Source organism: Taudactylus pleione, unplaced genomic scaffold (assembly GCF_031769625.1).
Source record: "Taudactylus pleione unplaced genomic scaffold, aTauple2 ptg000609l, whole genome shotgun sequence".
NCBI lineage: Eukaryota > Metazoa > Chordata > Amphibia > Anura > Myobatrachidae > Taudactylus > Taudactylus pleione.
Window position 1 is genome coordinate 388,178 of NW_028285011.1, and position 17,449 is coordinate 405,626.

General features: G+C 42.0%; 1 protein-coding gene across 5 annotated transcripts in view; it reads left to right on the forward strand.

The window, feature by feature from the left end:
* The window catches only part of HERC2 (HECT and RLD domain containing E3 ubiquitin protein ligase 2), a 268,507-nt gene that overhangs the window by 198,785 nt on the left and 52,273 nt on the right, over positions 1–17,449 (forward strand). For all 5 annotated transcript variants that reach the window (XM_088454087.1, XM_088454088.1, XM_088454089.1 and 2 more), the window contains exons 62-69: positions 592–673; positions 935–1,106; positions 2,187–2,331; positions 2,578–2,803; positions 2,953–3,127; positions 5,344–5,530; positions 15,435–15,572; positions 15,669–15,860. In XM_088454087.1, the coding sequence (XP_088310213.1) occupies positions 592–673; positions 935–1,106; positions 2,187–2,331; positions 2,578–2,803; positions 2,953–3,127; positions 5,344–5,530; positions 15,435–15,572; positions 15,669–15,860 (1,317 nt within the window). The remainder of the gene's footprint in view (positions 1–591; positions 674–934; positions 1,107–2,186; positions 2,332–2,577; positions 2,804–2,952; positions 3,128–5,343; positions 5,531–15,434; positions 15,573–15,668; positions 15,861–17,449) is intronic.

Consider the following 17,449-nt stretch of genomic DNA (forward strand, 5'->3'; position numbering starts at 1 on the left):
GGATGTTGAAAAAACATTTTTAAATCCCTTTCTTTGAAGCCATTGGAGGGCACTCGCCTTTAAATTCAAGAAGTTGGTTTTTGTAAGAGGACAAGTGCATCCTTTTCTTTCTTTTTATTTTCAGCCATCTCTTCTCACTATATCTCTCCTCCCCATTCCTCCTTCTCCCATCCTTTTTCATCTCCTAACACGTCTTTTTGTTTTTTTTTTTTTCTTTCACCCCCATCCTTCTTTTTTATTTATTTTTATCTCCCCGTCCTTTTATTTAGATTTTTTTTTTTTCCTCCAGTCTTTTTTTTTTTTGGCCCCCCTTTCCTTTTTTTTTCTTCCCCATCCTTCTTTCTTTCCCCACTGAGCCCTTTCCCTCCCCTTTTTTCCTTTTAGGCCCCCCCCCCCCCCCCGAAAGATTTCACTCCTCCATGCCACTCTTTCCCACTCACTAGCAGCTCTTTCCTCCACCCCCTTCCCTCTCTCCCACCACCAGCCTTTTTCTCCAGCACCCTGTCCTGTCTCTTTGTCTCTCTGACCATCTGCCTCCCACCCCATCTCAAAAAATGTGGCTAGCTAATTAGCTACTGTTTATTTTTTCAGGTAAAAGTCCTCCTGGGCCATAGAGTCATACAGGTTGCATGCGGAAGCAGAGATGCTCAGACACTGGCACTTACAGATGAAGGTAATTTCATGTTTAAGAATTCAGAGTTCCCTAGCAAGAAAAGAGTTCTTAGATGTGTTACTCATTTCATTACAGATCTGAAGTGGCCATATTATGTTTAATTAGCTTTAAGGTTTTGTAGCACAGATTTGTGTAACTGTAGTAAGAAGCATTCTTTCAGCAAACAAATACTTTGATTTCAGCTTGACAGGTTGTGGAGTTTATTTAGTAAAGCCATTTTCCCATTAACTATGATCTCATAATGTCTCTTTTTGTTTACAGGCCTTGTGTTCTCCTGGGGTGATGGAGATTTTGGGAAATTAGGTCGCGGAGGCAGTGAGGGCTGCAATGTCCCCCAGAATATTGAGAGACTGAATGGACAGGGAGTGTGTCAGATCGAATGCGGTGCTCAGTTTTCATTGGCACTAACAAAGTCTGGCGTTGTCTGGACTTGGTAATACTGTAATACCTGTATAGAGAATGTTTAAAGTTATGTTCTGTGAATTTTCCTACATGTGTGTATATAATAGAGCAGGATCAGTGTAATTGTTTCAATTTCTTGAATGCATAATATAAGGAGGTAGAAGAATTTCTTCTTCTGTCTAAAGTTGCTAAGCCTAAATAAGTTTCAATCTAATATGCATACCTGTTAAAACATTCATAAGTAAGTTGATGTTCATAGTAAAATCCCACCTTTTATCTCTAACTTAGATCATCATTTTAATTTCCATGATTTTTTCTTTGCCAGTGTTGACTACGTATTAATCAGTGTTGGCTCTATAATAATCGAGACATTATTAACAGGATGTTATCCTTTTTGGGCATACCTCTAATTCAAATACTAGATGAGCGCTTGCAGGGGTTTCTTCTAACTTCTTAATAAACATGTCTGTTCCTTCCAATAAAATGAATGTACTACCTTGTAGGTGCCTTAAGTTTGTATTTGCCATGTTTGTCAAGGTTTTAAATGTACATTGCTACATGTAGATTTAATTGTTTGCATGTTTGCTTTATGGCCCGTACACACGGTGTGATAAGCTGTCAGATTTCAATGATAACGATCCTATCTGACAGTTTCTGGGCCCTGCTAATGACTATACGATGGATGATGTGTGTCCGCGTATGGTAGTTGACAACGAACTAAAGTACTCTGTGAAAGCATGCAGACCTGGTCAATATCGACCAGGTTAGCCTGTTTACTATAGGGGTCGTTATAGTAGTGGGGGTCTGCTGGATGTTCGATCCAGCACATGCAGAACGATCAGACGATCGTCTGCATTAGAGTTTATATGAAATTCTTTCAAGACTGTTGCATTTGTGTGGGGTTTTTTTTTTGTTTGTTTTATTGGTATCTTTTCTTTTTTTATAGCTGGTTTACATACCAATTGAAAATTTTAGGCTTTCTAATTGTAGTTTAGTAAAGACTCTGTAATGCAAGCCAGTTACTTCTTTGCAATTCCTAGCACTGAGTGTGCATCTAAAGCAAGTCCTTGATACCATAAAGATGCATATTCTAATCGTACTAATTTTTCAGGGGCAAAGGAGACTACTTTCGATTAGGCCATGGTACAGATGTCCATGTAAGAAAACCACAAGTTGTTGAAGGGCTTAGAGGAAAGAAGATCATTCATGTGGCTGTCGGAGCACTCCATTGTCTCGCAGTGACTGATGCAGGACAAGTAAGATAGATACATATTTATTGGGTTTTATTTGTATTTTGCTTTATCTTGTGTAGAAGTATTCAAGTAGTCAATTTCTGTACACTGGCTTCAGTACAATGTCAAAACTGAATATCCAATCTTTCTAGGTTTACTTCCCATGCACAGTACACCTAGTAACAAGTTTTTAGATATTTGGCAGTAATGTCTTCAGTCTTTAAAAACTAATCAAGAAAAGAAGGGTCTTCATAATATAGTATCTTTCAGGTCTATGCATGGGGTGATAATGACCATGGTCAGCAAGGCAATGGAACAACTACAGTAAACAGAAAGCCCACCCTGGTCCATGGATTGGAAGGACAGAAGATAACACGTGTGGCTTGTGGATCCTCTCACAGTGTGGCTTGGACAACAGTGGATGTGGCAACACCTTCAGTTCATGAGCCTGTCCTTTTCCAAACAGCCAGAGATCCATTGGGCGCTTCCTATCTTGGTAAATTGCCTTTTGGTTTGTGCTGTAAAATCGTAAACCGTTGTAAATTCCATAAATAGTTAAAATATTTATCATATAATCTTGGTGATTTTGGAACATATTTGTTACTCACGCAGCAACTGAACACTTTCCCCTTACCTTTTTTATAGGTGTATCTTCAGATGCAGAGTCTTCATCCTCTTCCAGCAACAAGATAAGTGGTGTGAATAATATGAAGCCACACCGCCCATCCCTTGCAAAGATTCTCCTGTCTATTGATGGCAACCTTGCCAAGCAGCAAGCGCTCTCGCACATCCTGACTGCATTGCAGATTATGTATGCAAGGTAAGAAGCACATTACTAGTTGATAGATTTCTCAGGCTAATTTGTTTTTGTTAAATACATCTGAGACTGTCTATGTAGATTAATTTGCATTTAACTGATCTTTTATTATTGATTAGGAATTCCCAGCCCAAGTGTTTTGTATGGGATTCATTTCCAGCTTCTACTGCACACTAAAACAATTGTACCCCAAAGAAATCTGTTCAGGATGCAGTGTTTTAATTTCAGCAGGCGCTGAAACCGTGCAATCAATATAAGGTTCTAATATACATGTTGTGAGGCTTACTGATTAGAGATTAGAATTTAGTTTAACCCATGTTATAGTACAAACAAGTCTTTGTATTCAGTGTTCTTTGTCATCGTTATGTAGTGTTTTATCATCTGTCATATGCCCCAAATGTTCTTCTTTTTCTTTCTGTATGCTTTTAAAAGGAATGTATTTGTTTTTGAGCTATGTAAAACTAAGTTTTCTCATAACCCTATATGTAAGTTCACAATACAGGGGCTTGATTGCAGTTGTCACTAGTAGTGGCGTGACAAACCATTAAGTCTTCTCACACAGCTCTCATGCCTAGGAATAAACTAAAATGCAAACTAAATGGTCTGCAATAACGGAGTTCTCTGCCATGCCTCAAGCATGGACTTGTAGCCCCCTCATATTGGCCTCATGTAGTGATTCCACTAGGAAGCAGGGGGGCATCTTCTTTGGGTGGGGGGCACATTGCAGGGCGCAGTTTGCCCTTTTAATATCGCTAAAACAGCCTAGCGGGAAGACTACTCATGTATTCTTTCAAAGTAAAGTGTTTAGTTGTGAAGCATTCCATATTATCATGTCATTGTTCTATCAATATTGATTGTATCAAACTATTGCACTTTAGTTATTTGTTTTGTCTGAAAGTAAAATTTAAAGTAATTGAAAAGAAAAAAAAAAAAACCCAGGACATCCGACCACTACGGCTCTAACAAGTATAAGCAGGTGACATTTCACACCTTGTGAGTAAAACATGGAGTAAGTCCTAACAAGGTTCTCATATGATGAAAATCAGCATAAACCTAAAGAAAACAAATGACAATAGTACAGTACAATTTGTAACAAGCCCACCCTTTATGTGATAAAATAAAGATGAAAGTGTATGTGTATGTATTAGACTTCTCCCACAAGAAATGAAGAGCAGAGTTTCTAGACACTAGCTGATTTATATATCCTACAAATTTGTCTGAAAGTAGTCATAGGAGGCCCAATTGCTTTGTAACTTAACATCGCACTAATGCAAGTGTCCGATTATGGTGTGTGACCCAGTGGGCTTAATCTCTATTCTCTTATTCTGTCTGGAGCTTGATTTACCAATTTTCCATTGGGTCTTCTCTGTAACCTGATAGTGACAAAAGGAGCAGCGTACCTCCTGTGTGTGTGGTGTGTTGCTGCTGCGGTAACTCTTTGCTGCCTGCTCTATTCTAACTGCTGCTCACAAATGCAATGTAGCAAGCAGAGCATTGGCTCGGTACAACACAGGTCAGGACAGATTGCATTGGTAGTCCTTACCAGTACGCCACAAGAGTTCAGCAAATGGGCATCATGTACGAGTAGACAAATGTGGATGAAATACACACCTTAAACTGGGCTTTGATTTTCCTTTTTTATTTATTTATTTTTTTTTGCACATCTTTCTGTCCCTTTTAACCACACCAAATGTATTTACCTTACATGTGAATCAGCCTGGGTCATGCTTTTTTTTCCTTTTACATTGTAGTAAGTTTTTAGAGACCCTACCATGGTGAGGGGGGTGGGTAGCCTGAAGCTTAAAGCAAACCTAAATGAAAAGATCACTTCAAATAACACTCTTAATTTGCAGACTAATTAATAAAGGTAAATAAATTACTAAAGTTATGGTGGAACTAATAAAATGTAATTGTGTCGTTTGGGGTGTTAAATACGTTTATAACAAAATTCTGTAGTAAAGTGTGTGCGCCTTGTCTTCCATTACTATAAAGTGTACTAATGGACGTTTTGTATAAACAGTACATTGTAGCCGTTCTTTTGGGTTTTTTTCCTGTTAATTTGTGAACAACATTTCAGTAAATTACATTGTGAAGTACATAATTTGTAATGAGCGGTTTTGTCATTTACATTATGAATCGCACAAACAGAATCTTTGTTTATAATGTGTAAGCTGTTTGTGATTGTTAATAAATGCTGTTTTACTACATTCTTGTTGCAGAGATACTGTTGTTGGTGCTTTAATGCCAGCCAGTATGATTGCTCCAGTGGAGTGCCCGTCTTTGTCCACTGCCCCTCCTTCAGATGTGTCTGGAACATCAAGTCCTATTAATGGTGATGATGTGGGCTTGACCATGGATTTAGAGGATAGATTAAGTCCCAGTCCTTGGCAAGACAGGCGTGGAGAGGTAGGTCATTAAGTCAGTCTACATAATTACAGCTTCTGGGATAAAAATATTTTACAAATCAGTTGTATGATTGGAATTTTTAGTGTGTAAACATTTGTTTATTTTTTTTCATTTCTAGATGTATATTTACTGTATTAAAGAATAACTGCAGTCCCAGTTTTATTCCTCTTGCGTCTTATCTGAGGGACACTGCAGACTGTGGGCTTAAAGGGGAGGCTGAGGAGTAGACACTAAATAGTTAATCTATTGGATCTGAAACTCGCCACACCACTGTCTAAGCCCTCTTCCTCTATAGCTTCTCAGTTTTTTTTTTTTTTTTTTAATTTCCTGCCTGAGGAGAGACCTGTGTTTTGTTAAGCTGGCCATTCATCAGGCATCTATCGGGCCAATTCCCATTTCTGCCGATGCCTGGGTTGGGTGATCGGCAAAATCCAATATGTTGGAAAATCTCGATCTGCCGATTTGGACCCATAAATTATTGGAATCAGCAAGTCTGGGATTTTTAATATTTGGTATTTTTTGTTGATACTCAGAGAATTCGCTGATCATCGGAGTCCGCCGATCGGCAAATTTGGATAAATGATCGGTGTTTGGGAATAAGGCATCTGCCGACTGCTGTATGGCCCGCATTAGTGTAGAAGGTTTTTTTTTTTTTTTTTTTCTTTTCATTCTGTGGGTGCTCTGGGACCCTGTCTGCCACCATGAGAGCCCATGACTTGCTGCACGCGCTGCACCGCATCCGGGAGTCACTGCTTTTATATACTACTCCAGTTCTAAAGGTGGTTTTGGAAAGTGCAGCCTTATGCTGGCTCCCAATTTGACCAAATTAGTTTTGGGAGCGCTTCCACATGGCGGTCACCATCTTAGGAGCACTTCCCTTGAGCGGGGGGTGGTCGTTGCTATCGGCAACAATGTGGGGTTCTGGTTATAATCAGATGCTGCTGTAGTTCAATAAGCAGGATCATAGCCTTCAGTGCCAAACATTCTGGGTTAAATGGCAGCGGCGGAGGGAGGATGCTTAGATCCGCTGAGCTCCCTTCTGGTATGACACCCAGGCGCCTCGTGGTACATGAACTGTGCCGTTTCAAAAGGCGCTGCGGCACCCGCCATAGTATATTTCTGGTAATGTTGGGTGGGTGGAACAGAACTGATGAGGACCATAGTGGGCTCTGGGGCTCTTGTCCTCCTTGGTAAGTTTTTAATTAGTCTCTAATTGCCTTATCTTGCAGTAGCAGCTTGGTAAGTGACAGTCACAACCTACCTTAGGTAGTGCTGGGCTGTTCAGATATCCCGGTCACTGACCTATATTTCAAATGCTCAGTGATCTGGAGGGGACAGATATGAGAAGACCGCAGTGGGGTGTACCAATGTCCTGGACTGGGCCAAGTCCATGGTAGAGGCCATTGTGGACCTCACACGACATGTAAATAACCAATCTGCGGTCAGTGATTTCCCCCCTTCCTGCAGCTCAACAGTAGTGATTATGGGCTCGTAAGGGTGCTTTTCTAAGGTTTCAACCTATATAAATAAGATATCAGCCTCTGCTGGCCCTTCCACAACTAGGAAGCATTCTAAGTCACTTTATATGCTGCTTTTCCAGGTGAATCTGACTCAGATTATTCACAAGAGAATACTAGACCCTGATTGGGAAGATCCAACCGGATGGAGGATGAATCTCCTGCTAATTTAGGCGGGATGTAGTGAGGATGCCGGCGGTCGAAATGCCGACCGCCAGAATCCCGGCACTGAAAATCTGCCGTGGGACTAAAGATAGGAGTCTAAATACCGACGCCTATCATTAGCCCCACGACGAAATCCCGACGCATGGCATATCAAACGTTTAGGCTAAGGGAAGGGGACAGTTAGGGGGCGGACTTAGGGTTAGGCACCACCCCCGCAGTCTTAGGGTTAGGCACTCCCCAAGGGAGGGTTAGGGGTAACCAACTGCTTTTAAGCCGTCGTTAATTCACACCCAACCCTGAACCGGCTTATAGGATATAATAACTGGTATGCCAAACTTTAAGACACCGAGGTGTCTGAGGCGAGTACCTCTTCATTCAGCAGCCAGGAAACCGTGACCATCGGGCTTGCTACAAGACCCTTGTGGTAGGGTCTCGTTCCCCCAAGGCCCAGTGAGCTTCCTGCTTTAATAGAGCAGGAAGCTCACTACTGACATCACGAGTGATGTCAGTAGAGCCGCCCACAAACGGCAGGCATTCCTTCAGGAACGCCTCTGTTTGCCCAGCCACAAAACAGGCCGAGCTGTCTATCAACATCGACAGCCGCCCCATTTGTAGCGAGCCCCGGAGCGAGTGAAATTCTCACTCGCTACGGGGCTTGCGCGCGCGCAGTGCCCCACCATCGACCTGCTTGCGAGCGGGTTTGAATCAGGCCCAGAGTTTGGCACTCTTATTTTTAAGGGTGCTCACCCAAAGGTTATGACCTTATTGTTAAGTGATTCTGGGTGCTTGCTTTTTATTTCTTATCTAGAACAGAGCTGTCCTCAGTACCCAAATTGGTTACTTTCCATAAGTGGTATCCTGGGGTTTTCATTTTGATTGAAGTGTGTGTGTGGTTTCGTCCACACCTTCCTTAGGTTTTTTGCCTTTGAGACTTCTGCCTCTCAGGATGCTTCCTTTGGGCGCAGGATTCTCCTTTCTGCTCAGGAGCGTCCCCATCCTTAGGGGAAACTTCTTTAGGACGTCCCCATGGTAATCCCTGTGGACCCTGAAGAAGAAATTAAGAGTTATATTAAGAACCTGCCCTTGTTAACTCTAGTTCTTCCAAGTCCACAGATCGCCCACCATTGGGTATTTTTTTTTTTTTCTCGGTCACTGATTCGTTCCTTTTTTTTTTTTTTGTGAGTGTGTTTCCTGAGAGTAATGTTTCTCCTTCTCCTCTCTCCTATTCCTGCCTTGGGCTTGTTTACAAAACTAGCTACCTGGGGCTGGGGTATATATGGAGAAGGGGCCGGTGCATCCTGGCAGCTAAAGCACGGCTCACTCCAACCAACTACACCCCATGGTAATTCCTTTGGACCTTATCGACTTCGAAGAAATAGAGAGTTCTTACCATAACTTTTAATTTTCCTGGGGTTTTTAATACATATAGATCAGAAACCTGGGACAAATTTGATGGCCAGTGCTTCTTTTTTGATAGTGGCATAGTTTCTCTCATGGACGTTCAACTTTCTGCTTAGATAATGATGCGCTTCACCCTCTTTGTCCTGGGACCGGATCGCAACTATCCTTATATCCGACACATCAGTTTACACCACAAATTCACAAAGTCAGGTGTAATCCGAACTGGTTGGGTACAAGATGCTACCTTAATATCCGGAAAAGCCTTTTCTGCTCCAGGATTCCATTTAACCGTAACATTCTGTTTGCCCTTGGTAAGGTCCGTCCAAGGGAAAGCAATGGTGGCAAAATTAGGTATGAACCTTCTATAATACCCTGTGATTCCTAAGAAAGCTCCCACCTGTTTCTTATTTAGGGACCATGGACAATTTTGTATTGCCTCAATTTTTTTAAGTTGGGGCTTTATCAAAACTCTACCAATGGTGTATCTACAATACTTTAACACTTCCACCCCTAAACAACATTTTATGGGGTTGGCTGTCAATCCTGCCTTATAGATGGAGTCAAATACTGCTTGTATTCTGAGTAAGTGAGACTGCCAATCTGCACTATAGATGACTACGTCATCCAGATAGGCAGCAGCATACTGTCTTTGGGGCCTTAGAATTCTATTCATCATTTTATTGAAAGGTGGCTGCTGCCCCATGTAATCCAAATAGCAACAACTTGCATTGGAACAATCCTTCTGGTGCAGAAATAGCTGTCTTTGGCATCATCTGTTAATGACACTTGCCAATACCCTTTTGTTAAAAGTACCTTGCTGTTCCTAGTTTTTTCAATAAGTTCATCCACCCGAGACATTGGGTAGGCATCAAACTTAGACGCATTATTCAACTTATGGAAATCATTGCAGAAGCAAAACAATACTCTATTTCTTACATGAAATTCTTAGCCTCCTGCTGTTGGACAGTGGAGAGGGTTTTGCTATTGTTACTTCTGGAACCAAAGCTACTCTGAGGGTACTGGAGAGACCGGGGTGGCTGACATCATTACTCAACTCTTCCAAGGTTTTAGAAGATTTACATGGTAGATTTGTTTTGGCTTTCTCATCCCGGGCTGGTACACGTTATAATTAACCTCCCCCACTTTTTCTAGGATTTCAAAGGGTCCTTGCCACTTTGCCAAAAATGTACTTACTACCGTGGGAATCATAGCAAGCATTCTGTCCCGAGGAATAAAGATGCGCAACTGGGCTTTGCGATTGTAGACCCGCTGCTGTGCCTGTTAGGCCTGATCCATGTGCTCTATCACTATCTGCACCACTACAGCTATTTATTTTCTTAATTTGAGAAACGTGCTCAATAACCGTTCTGTAAGGACTGGATTGCCCCTCCCATGTCTCCTTTGCAATATCCAGCAATCCCCTTGGGTGTCTCCCGTACAAAAAATGAACAGGTGAAAACCTTGTGAAGGATTTGTGAACCTCTCTAATGGTCAGTAATAAATAAGGTAGCAAATAAATCTAAATCTCTTTCATCTTTATCCACCACCACTTTCTTTAGCATGTTTTTTAAAGTTTTATTAAACCTTTCCACTAAACAATGTTTGGGGGTGATACACTGAGGTTCTTAGCGGAGTAATTTTAAACAGGCAGCACAACTCTTTCATGATTTCACACATAACTATGGTACCCTGATCAGGCAGGATTTTTTTTAGGTATCCCCAATCTACTAAAGACATGTACTAGTTCTGTAGCAATGGTCTTTGTTGACGTATTGCACAATGGTATCACTTCCTGGTATCTGGTAGCATAATTAATTATCACTAAAATATATTAATGGCCCAGGGCAGATTTTATTAGAGGTCCAACCAAATCCATAGCTATTCTCTCAAACGGAGCCTTAATAATGGGAAACGGGACAAGCGGACTTCTAAAATGTGGCCTTGGAGCATGGTACTGACATTCAGGGCAGGATGCACAATATTAAGATACCTCTCTGATAGAATCTGGTAGCCTGGTAACTCCTAACAGAGGGTCTGATTCAGAGATGTACGCTAATGCAATCGCAGCCCATGCATGCCCATGTAACGGCTTTTAAATGGACAGACACGTCTGCTTTTTCTGACCACTCCGTTACCACCCCCCAAACGCTGACAACCTGTCAGTCACTTTGTGATTGGATCCACTGTGCGTCCGCAATCGCAATGCGATCGCTGCACACGCACAGTGTGGCATATACGCATGTGCGATGGCAAATCATTGCTCGATCTGCGTGAAAATTGCATTAGTGTCCATCTTTGAATCCGGCCCAGAGCCTCTACCTGTTTGCCTTCTGTAGTGACTATATATATTTGCTTATCTGACTCAGCCTGTCTGCAGTGCAGGCTAGCTGAGCAAAGAAAGACATTCTGCAATTAACATAAGCAGCGTCACATTGCATAGGCTCAGAGGTAAGAGAACAATTACAGTAGCAGCGAAATGGCCTAAACCACCACGTCGAAAACATTGGATCATATTATCAAGTATTTTACGGGGTAGGAACCTTCCTGGCACTGCAGGCTTACTTCCATGTTCCAAACCAACAGTATTTGGTTCATTCCACCTCCCCTGGAACAGTCTTACCAGTGGTCACTGGAGATTGTGGAACTAGGGCCAGGTGGGTTTGTTTGTCCGGTTATGCATTCGGACACCCCTGCACCGATTGGGATGAAACCAACGCGAGGTGTTAGCGCTTCTTTGATCATGTTTTTTTGGAAGAAAACTGGTCGCGTCGAAAGATCAGTTTTTTGTGGAGTTCCATTTTCATCCAATTCAACACTACACTATTGGGCAATATCGGGCAAAAAGTGAAGTGTGTACACACTTTTGACTATTATGTCTGCTGTTTCTGCCCATAATCCTGCAACAGCAGTGCCACATTTGTCTCTTTTCAGCACATATTTTACACAGATGAATTTCCTGGATCACAAGTTAGATTGTAAAATCTCATTGAAAGTATGATTGTACAAGTGTGTATCTAGCTTTAGGCATAATCAGGTGTACCTCCTTACAGTATTTAACTACTTCTTGTGCGTATAACCACGTTGCGGCATACTACATAACGGTTTGTTTGAATCTCCTTTGTTTACACTAAACTGAGTGTGCACTCTCTCCTTCTTGGAGTGTTTAGATATTGCCCAAAAACCTGTCCTATAAGTTAGATACAGGCTCCGTGAAATTGACTGGGAGTTATTTTAGTTATGTTAGGTGTATACAGGGTGGTCCATAAGTGTGGAACCACCCTTATAAAAAAGGAAATGAGTAAGGAAATATTAATCCAGTGTTTACACACATGACATGGAAGTGGGGGAAAACTTTTTAGGGTATGTCACCAGTATGGCGGCCATCTTGAAGTCGACCATTTTGGATGCAAATCTAATTTTTTAATTGGGATGTTAGTCATGTGACCTATCAAACAGATGCAGAATTTCATAAGAAAAACAATGCTGTTCTTTGTTTTAACGTATCTTTAATGATTCTCGAGTTTTAATAAAAAAGTTTTTATAGGATATGTTTGAAGTGTTGTACACCATGCTGCAATGTTAAGACTATTTTCTTTTCCCATCCCTGATGAACCTTGACCAACATATCTGGCTGAATCGAAGCACAATTGCAGATGACAACAATCTTGTATCTTCACAGCATAAACACGCTCCTTCTGGCACCTGTCAAGGGGTGGGCTATATTAGGCAGCAAGTGACCAGTCAGCTCTTGATGTTGGGAGTAGGAAAAATTGGCATTCCAATTATGAGTGATTTTGACAAGGGCCAAATTGTGAAGGCTAGATGACTGGGTCAGAGCATCTTCAAAATGGCAGGTCTTATGGCGTGTTCCTGGTATGTAATGGTTAGTACCTATCAAAGCTAGTGTAAGAAAGGATAACTGGAGTATCGGGACGGGGTCATGGCTGCCCAAAGCTCATTGATGCGCATGTGTGGTTCGATCCAATAGAGCTATTGTAGCACAAATTGCTGGCTATGATAGAAAGGTGTCAGAACACACAGTGCATTACAGCTTGTTGCGTAGCTGCAGATTGGTCAGAGTACCCATGCTGACCCTTGTTAACTGCCAAAAGTACCTGCAGTGGACACAGGAGCGTCAGAACTTGACCATAGAGCAATAGAAGGTTTCCTGGCTTTAATGAATCACGTTTTCTTTTACATTATGTGCGTCATTTACCTGGGGCAGAGACTGCACCAGGATGCACTATGGGAAGAAGACCAACTTAGTTCCAGACGGAAGGCAAGTACTCAGTCAGTCGTCCGGTTTCAGGGTTTTCTAGGCCTGACACATCAGTAGTCAGTCCAAGAGGAGAACTTAACCAGGCAGTCTGTGGGGTTGTCTGCCCCTCGTCCTAGACCGTGCCTTTAGCAAACTTTCCTTTCCACTGGTAGATGGCCCTCCCCATCAGTTAGCTATTTATTTGGCTCAAATTGTGAATTTTCACAGGGGTTCTCATTCACTGAACTCAGTTAAAGTGGGCACATTTTGGATGTTCTACTTCTTTGAAAACCTTTCCCCTGCTGTGGGCAGGTTTATTATGCAGTACCTTCCCCTACTAGAGGATAGACGTTTCAGATTCAGAACGTGTGGGCCAGTATTATGGGGCTCTTTCAAGATCACTCGGGACCTTGTTAAACGCTTCTCCTTTTATTATTATTGCTCTAATGACTGTACTTTGACCATAATACCCTTGTCACTATATGTTCTATTTACTGATTTTCTTGCACAACGTGTTTTCTCCTTACATGGCTATCTGACTTGCCTGCATTATGACATTTCACGGTCTATTGTACCTATAGTTTGTACTTATTTATTTGTTGAAACGCAATAAACAGGATTATAAAAAAAAAAGAAAAACTGTCTTCTCCTAGTTTTTAGACTTTAGTTTCTTGGGGCTAGTCCCATATAGTGGCAGCCACCAAATTTTGGTGCCCAGCAGGGACAGGTAGGGGTACATGGCTGGTAAGGGTAGTGTGTAGCCATTTGCAAGGGTGTCAATGTCCTCCATTTTTCAAAGTCTTGATACTGTAACAGAAGACTCACAGCATCTACCCCGGTTTTGAACTTAAGGACCCAGCAAGGGAGGTTTGCGGATCTGTCCAGGACGCGCCATAGCTGGTCTTCATTGTGACTGGTGGGTACAGGAATCCTGCACCTATTGCTGTGCTACTACATGATGGTTACATTTTCTGGTCTCTTGGACACCACCTTTGTCCCTGACCGACCAGTTGGGTCATGTCCATATCCATTGAGATTCAGCCCAAATACATTTTTCCAATCTTACATGACCATTACTCCAGTACTTTTGGTGATTAGCTCGTTTCCCCAAGTCTAGGCCAGGTTTGTCTTTTCTGAAATTTCGAATGGGGAGCTTTTCCTGCCATTTTTGGGTTGAGATTATGTCTTGTACACCCTGGAGTGGTCCTGAGTCCTCTCTGGGAGGTATAGGTACCACTCTGAGATTGCAGTTTTTGTGTGTCTGTTCTGTGGGCCCATATTGTTAGCCAGAATTGCATCTGCAGGTCAATCCCTTAGCTGTTGCTTATGCAGAGCAATCCTTCTTATTCGGTCCCAAAATCTTAGTTGCAGGCTTGGGCGTTCTGCCATCTATGCAGGGTGTGTTGCATGTGCAGCCTCCTTATGTTCTGTCTGTCCCATCTTGGGACCTCTATTTGGCCTAGGAGGCAGTTCAGCGGGCTCATTTGAGGCACTGGAATCAGTTCACCTGAGGTGGCTAACTTGGAAGGTGGCATTTCTGTTGCCCATTTTCTGCTAGGAGGGTTTCAGAGCTGGCAACTCCATCTGCTAGTTCTCCTCTGATTTTCCACTCTATCCGGGTGGTGTTCCGCACTGGCTCAGATTTGGGAGTAGAGTAAGAAAGAACAATTAACTGTGCATCTTAGTAAAACAATGTTGCACTGCAGGTGGTGTAGATTTAAAATATGCACAGATTTAAATTTGGGAGGGGTGTGTCCAGACTGAAATCTAAATTGCAGTGTAAAAATAAAGCTGTACAACATGTGTGAACAACATGCAAAAGCAACCAGTATTTATCCCACATGCAAAAAATGTATGAATTTGTACCCCTTGCATTGCAGCATGGCTTGTTCAGGTACAGTTATTTGCTTGGTCCTGCTCTATTCCCAAAATTGAATTAGGCCCTAAGCAGTCTTCCAGACCAAAGTGGTTTCCTGGTTTATCTGAATCAGGTGTTTGCGTTTCTGTTTATCCTCTCTGCTTCTTGGTTGTCCAGCATTTTGTGGATTGGACCATGTTAGTTCAGAGTTCAGTCTCTTGGTCCTTTATGATGGCTACTGGCGGGGCGAGCCTTTCTGCGGCCTGCTGTGTTACTTCTGCTACTCAGTAGTATTTTGGTCTGCTGATGCCTGGCCCTATCCGGACATAATCTCTTTGGGTCGTGAATGCTACTTAGGCATAGCGGCAGGGTGGCTCTTTGGTCCTTAGTGCTGATCTTCACTAAAATGTGTCCGTTGTACATGTTTGTTACCTTATTAGATGCCAGATTTCGGAACAAGGTTTTGCTCTCAGTTGGTGCTGATATATTCTTGACTGCAGTGAGTGTGTGTGTGTGTGTGTGTGTGTGTGTGGTTTTTTTTTAGTAGAATTTATTTTAAAAATAAAAATACAACTCTTAACTTCCCCTAGACTGACAGGGGGTTTCTCTATCTGAATCCTGCTGCTCTAGCTCTGCTTATCCCCTATCTTGGCCCAGCCCACTTCATGCACTTTTTTACAACTATATTTTTATATTGTTTTTAAGGTTACAACATCTGAGGAAGTAGTGACTCCTGCTGTTACACCCTCTGCTTCTGCTGCCTCCTCTCGTCCTTTTATTCCAGTTACAGATGATCCTGGGGCAGCTAGTATCATTGCAGAGACGATGACCAAAACCAAAGAGGTAGGAGACTGCTTACAGTAATTTGTTCTTCTAAAGGGGTCTCTAAATAGTTCTGAAGTGGCAGTTATTGATTTTTGGACTTTGTGCTATGTTTAGGATGTGGAAAGCCAGAATAAAGTGTCAGGCCCTGAGCCCCAGTGCCTGGATGAATTCACCAGTTTACTTGTCCCAGATGACACACGAGTCATGGTTGACCTGCTGAAACTTGCAGTTTCTAACCGAGCTGGAGAGAAGGGGAAAGATGTCCTATCCGCTGTTCTGTCTGCCATGGGCACTGCCTATCCACAGGTAATTCTGATTTGCTAGCATTGATCAAGTTTCTTCTTGGGTCTACTGGATTCGCCTTTGTATACTTTCCAAGTGCCTCTTCCAAAGTGCTCAAATGCATTAACAATGTTGCAGCCATAAGCTAATCACACGAATAAGCCTATATGATCCAGTTTCTTTTGCCTGGGCACTGAACGACGGAATGTCTAATCTGTCTGTACATTTGTTAGGTCTAAAGCTGGGTACACAGCTATACAATCATCGGCCCGACCACCCACTATCTGGTGATGGGGCCGACGATTGTATAGGTGTGTGTAGGGCTGTTGCAGGAGTGTTAGCTTATAACGCTCCTGCAATGGTCAGGATCTGGAGGTCGCATCTTATTTGCTATTTAATATTTATCGACCTGACCTGACCTCCTGATCCCATAGAAGCCCGTACACACCGAGCTATTTCTAACACCGTGTGTGCTTGCAGGGAGTCAAGCTGTGGCACACAGTACTCGGCTGAGCGTTTACGCGATCAGCTTAGTGATCGCAAAGGTGTGTACCCTGCTTAACTGCATCCAGATGATATCATTTATTGCTGAAGCTGATTGTGTGCGGGTTCAATATCTCCACCTAATTTATATCTATCCTTTCTCCATAATTGGACCAGTTTTGTGTCTGGGCCATCTCATCAACACCTTGTCTCATCTATTTACCATGTGCTGGCTACATCTGTATCCTGTACTATATATGTAGTTATCTAGACCATTGGATGCTGACAATTGTAGCTAAACCACATCTCTGGAGTGTGTTTTTCCTGAGGGTACTCTAATTACTACAGTATGTTACAGAAGATAAAATATATATGGTTTAGGTCTCAGCAGTTTCAATTTAATAGTAAAAAACTGCTGCATCGTGCAATTATCCACAAGGATCCAATGTCTGAGCGAATGATTTATCATCCACCATAACCCTGGGTGGCTTAGGAACTATTGGATATGATCACTCAAAAAGTAGCAGAGGCAGAGCTGTCACATATTTGGTAATAAAACAGCAAAACCTTTGTAGACAAAATCATTATTAGCAAAAGAGAAAGCATGTGATGCTGCACCAGGGATTAATGGCTTGGTTTCATTCTCAGCAAGTCTAAAACTGATGTTCCAGGAGATTGAAAGTGAAAATCTCCAAGTGGACATCATGAGTGAAAGAATAAAAAAGGCCAAAATATAACTTAGGTCATGAGTGCAGTTTACAGTGAGGTATTTGAGGCAAATATTAATATTAACACATTCTGCATAGAAGAATTGTTTAAATTATGTCTATCTTTGTGTCTGTTCAGTATTCAAGAGTTGTAATGTTTTATGATAGACCACTTTATTATAATCCACTACATGTTGTACAGTAACAATCCCTTAACCCTAGCACTGGTTTCATACATATTGCATTTATATAGAACGCACTTTTTGCGCTAAAAAATGTCTGTCCGTGAACGGTATGATCTATGTGCTGTAACACTAGCAGTCAATCACATATTTGTTTCAGTCGAAGCATGCTCCATTTGTATACTGTAAATATGCAAGAAATTCATTCTCGTTTCCATTTTTGAACTCTGATCTATTTTTT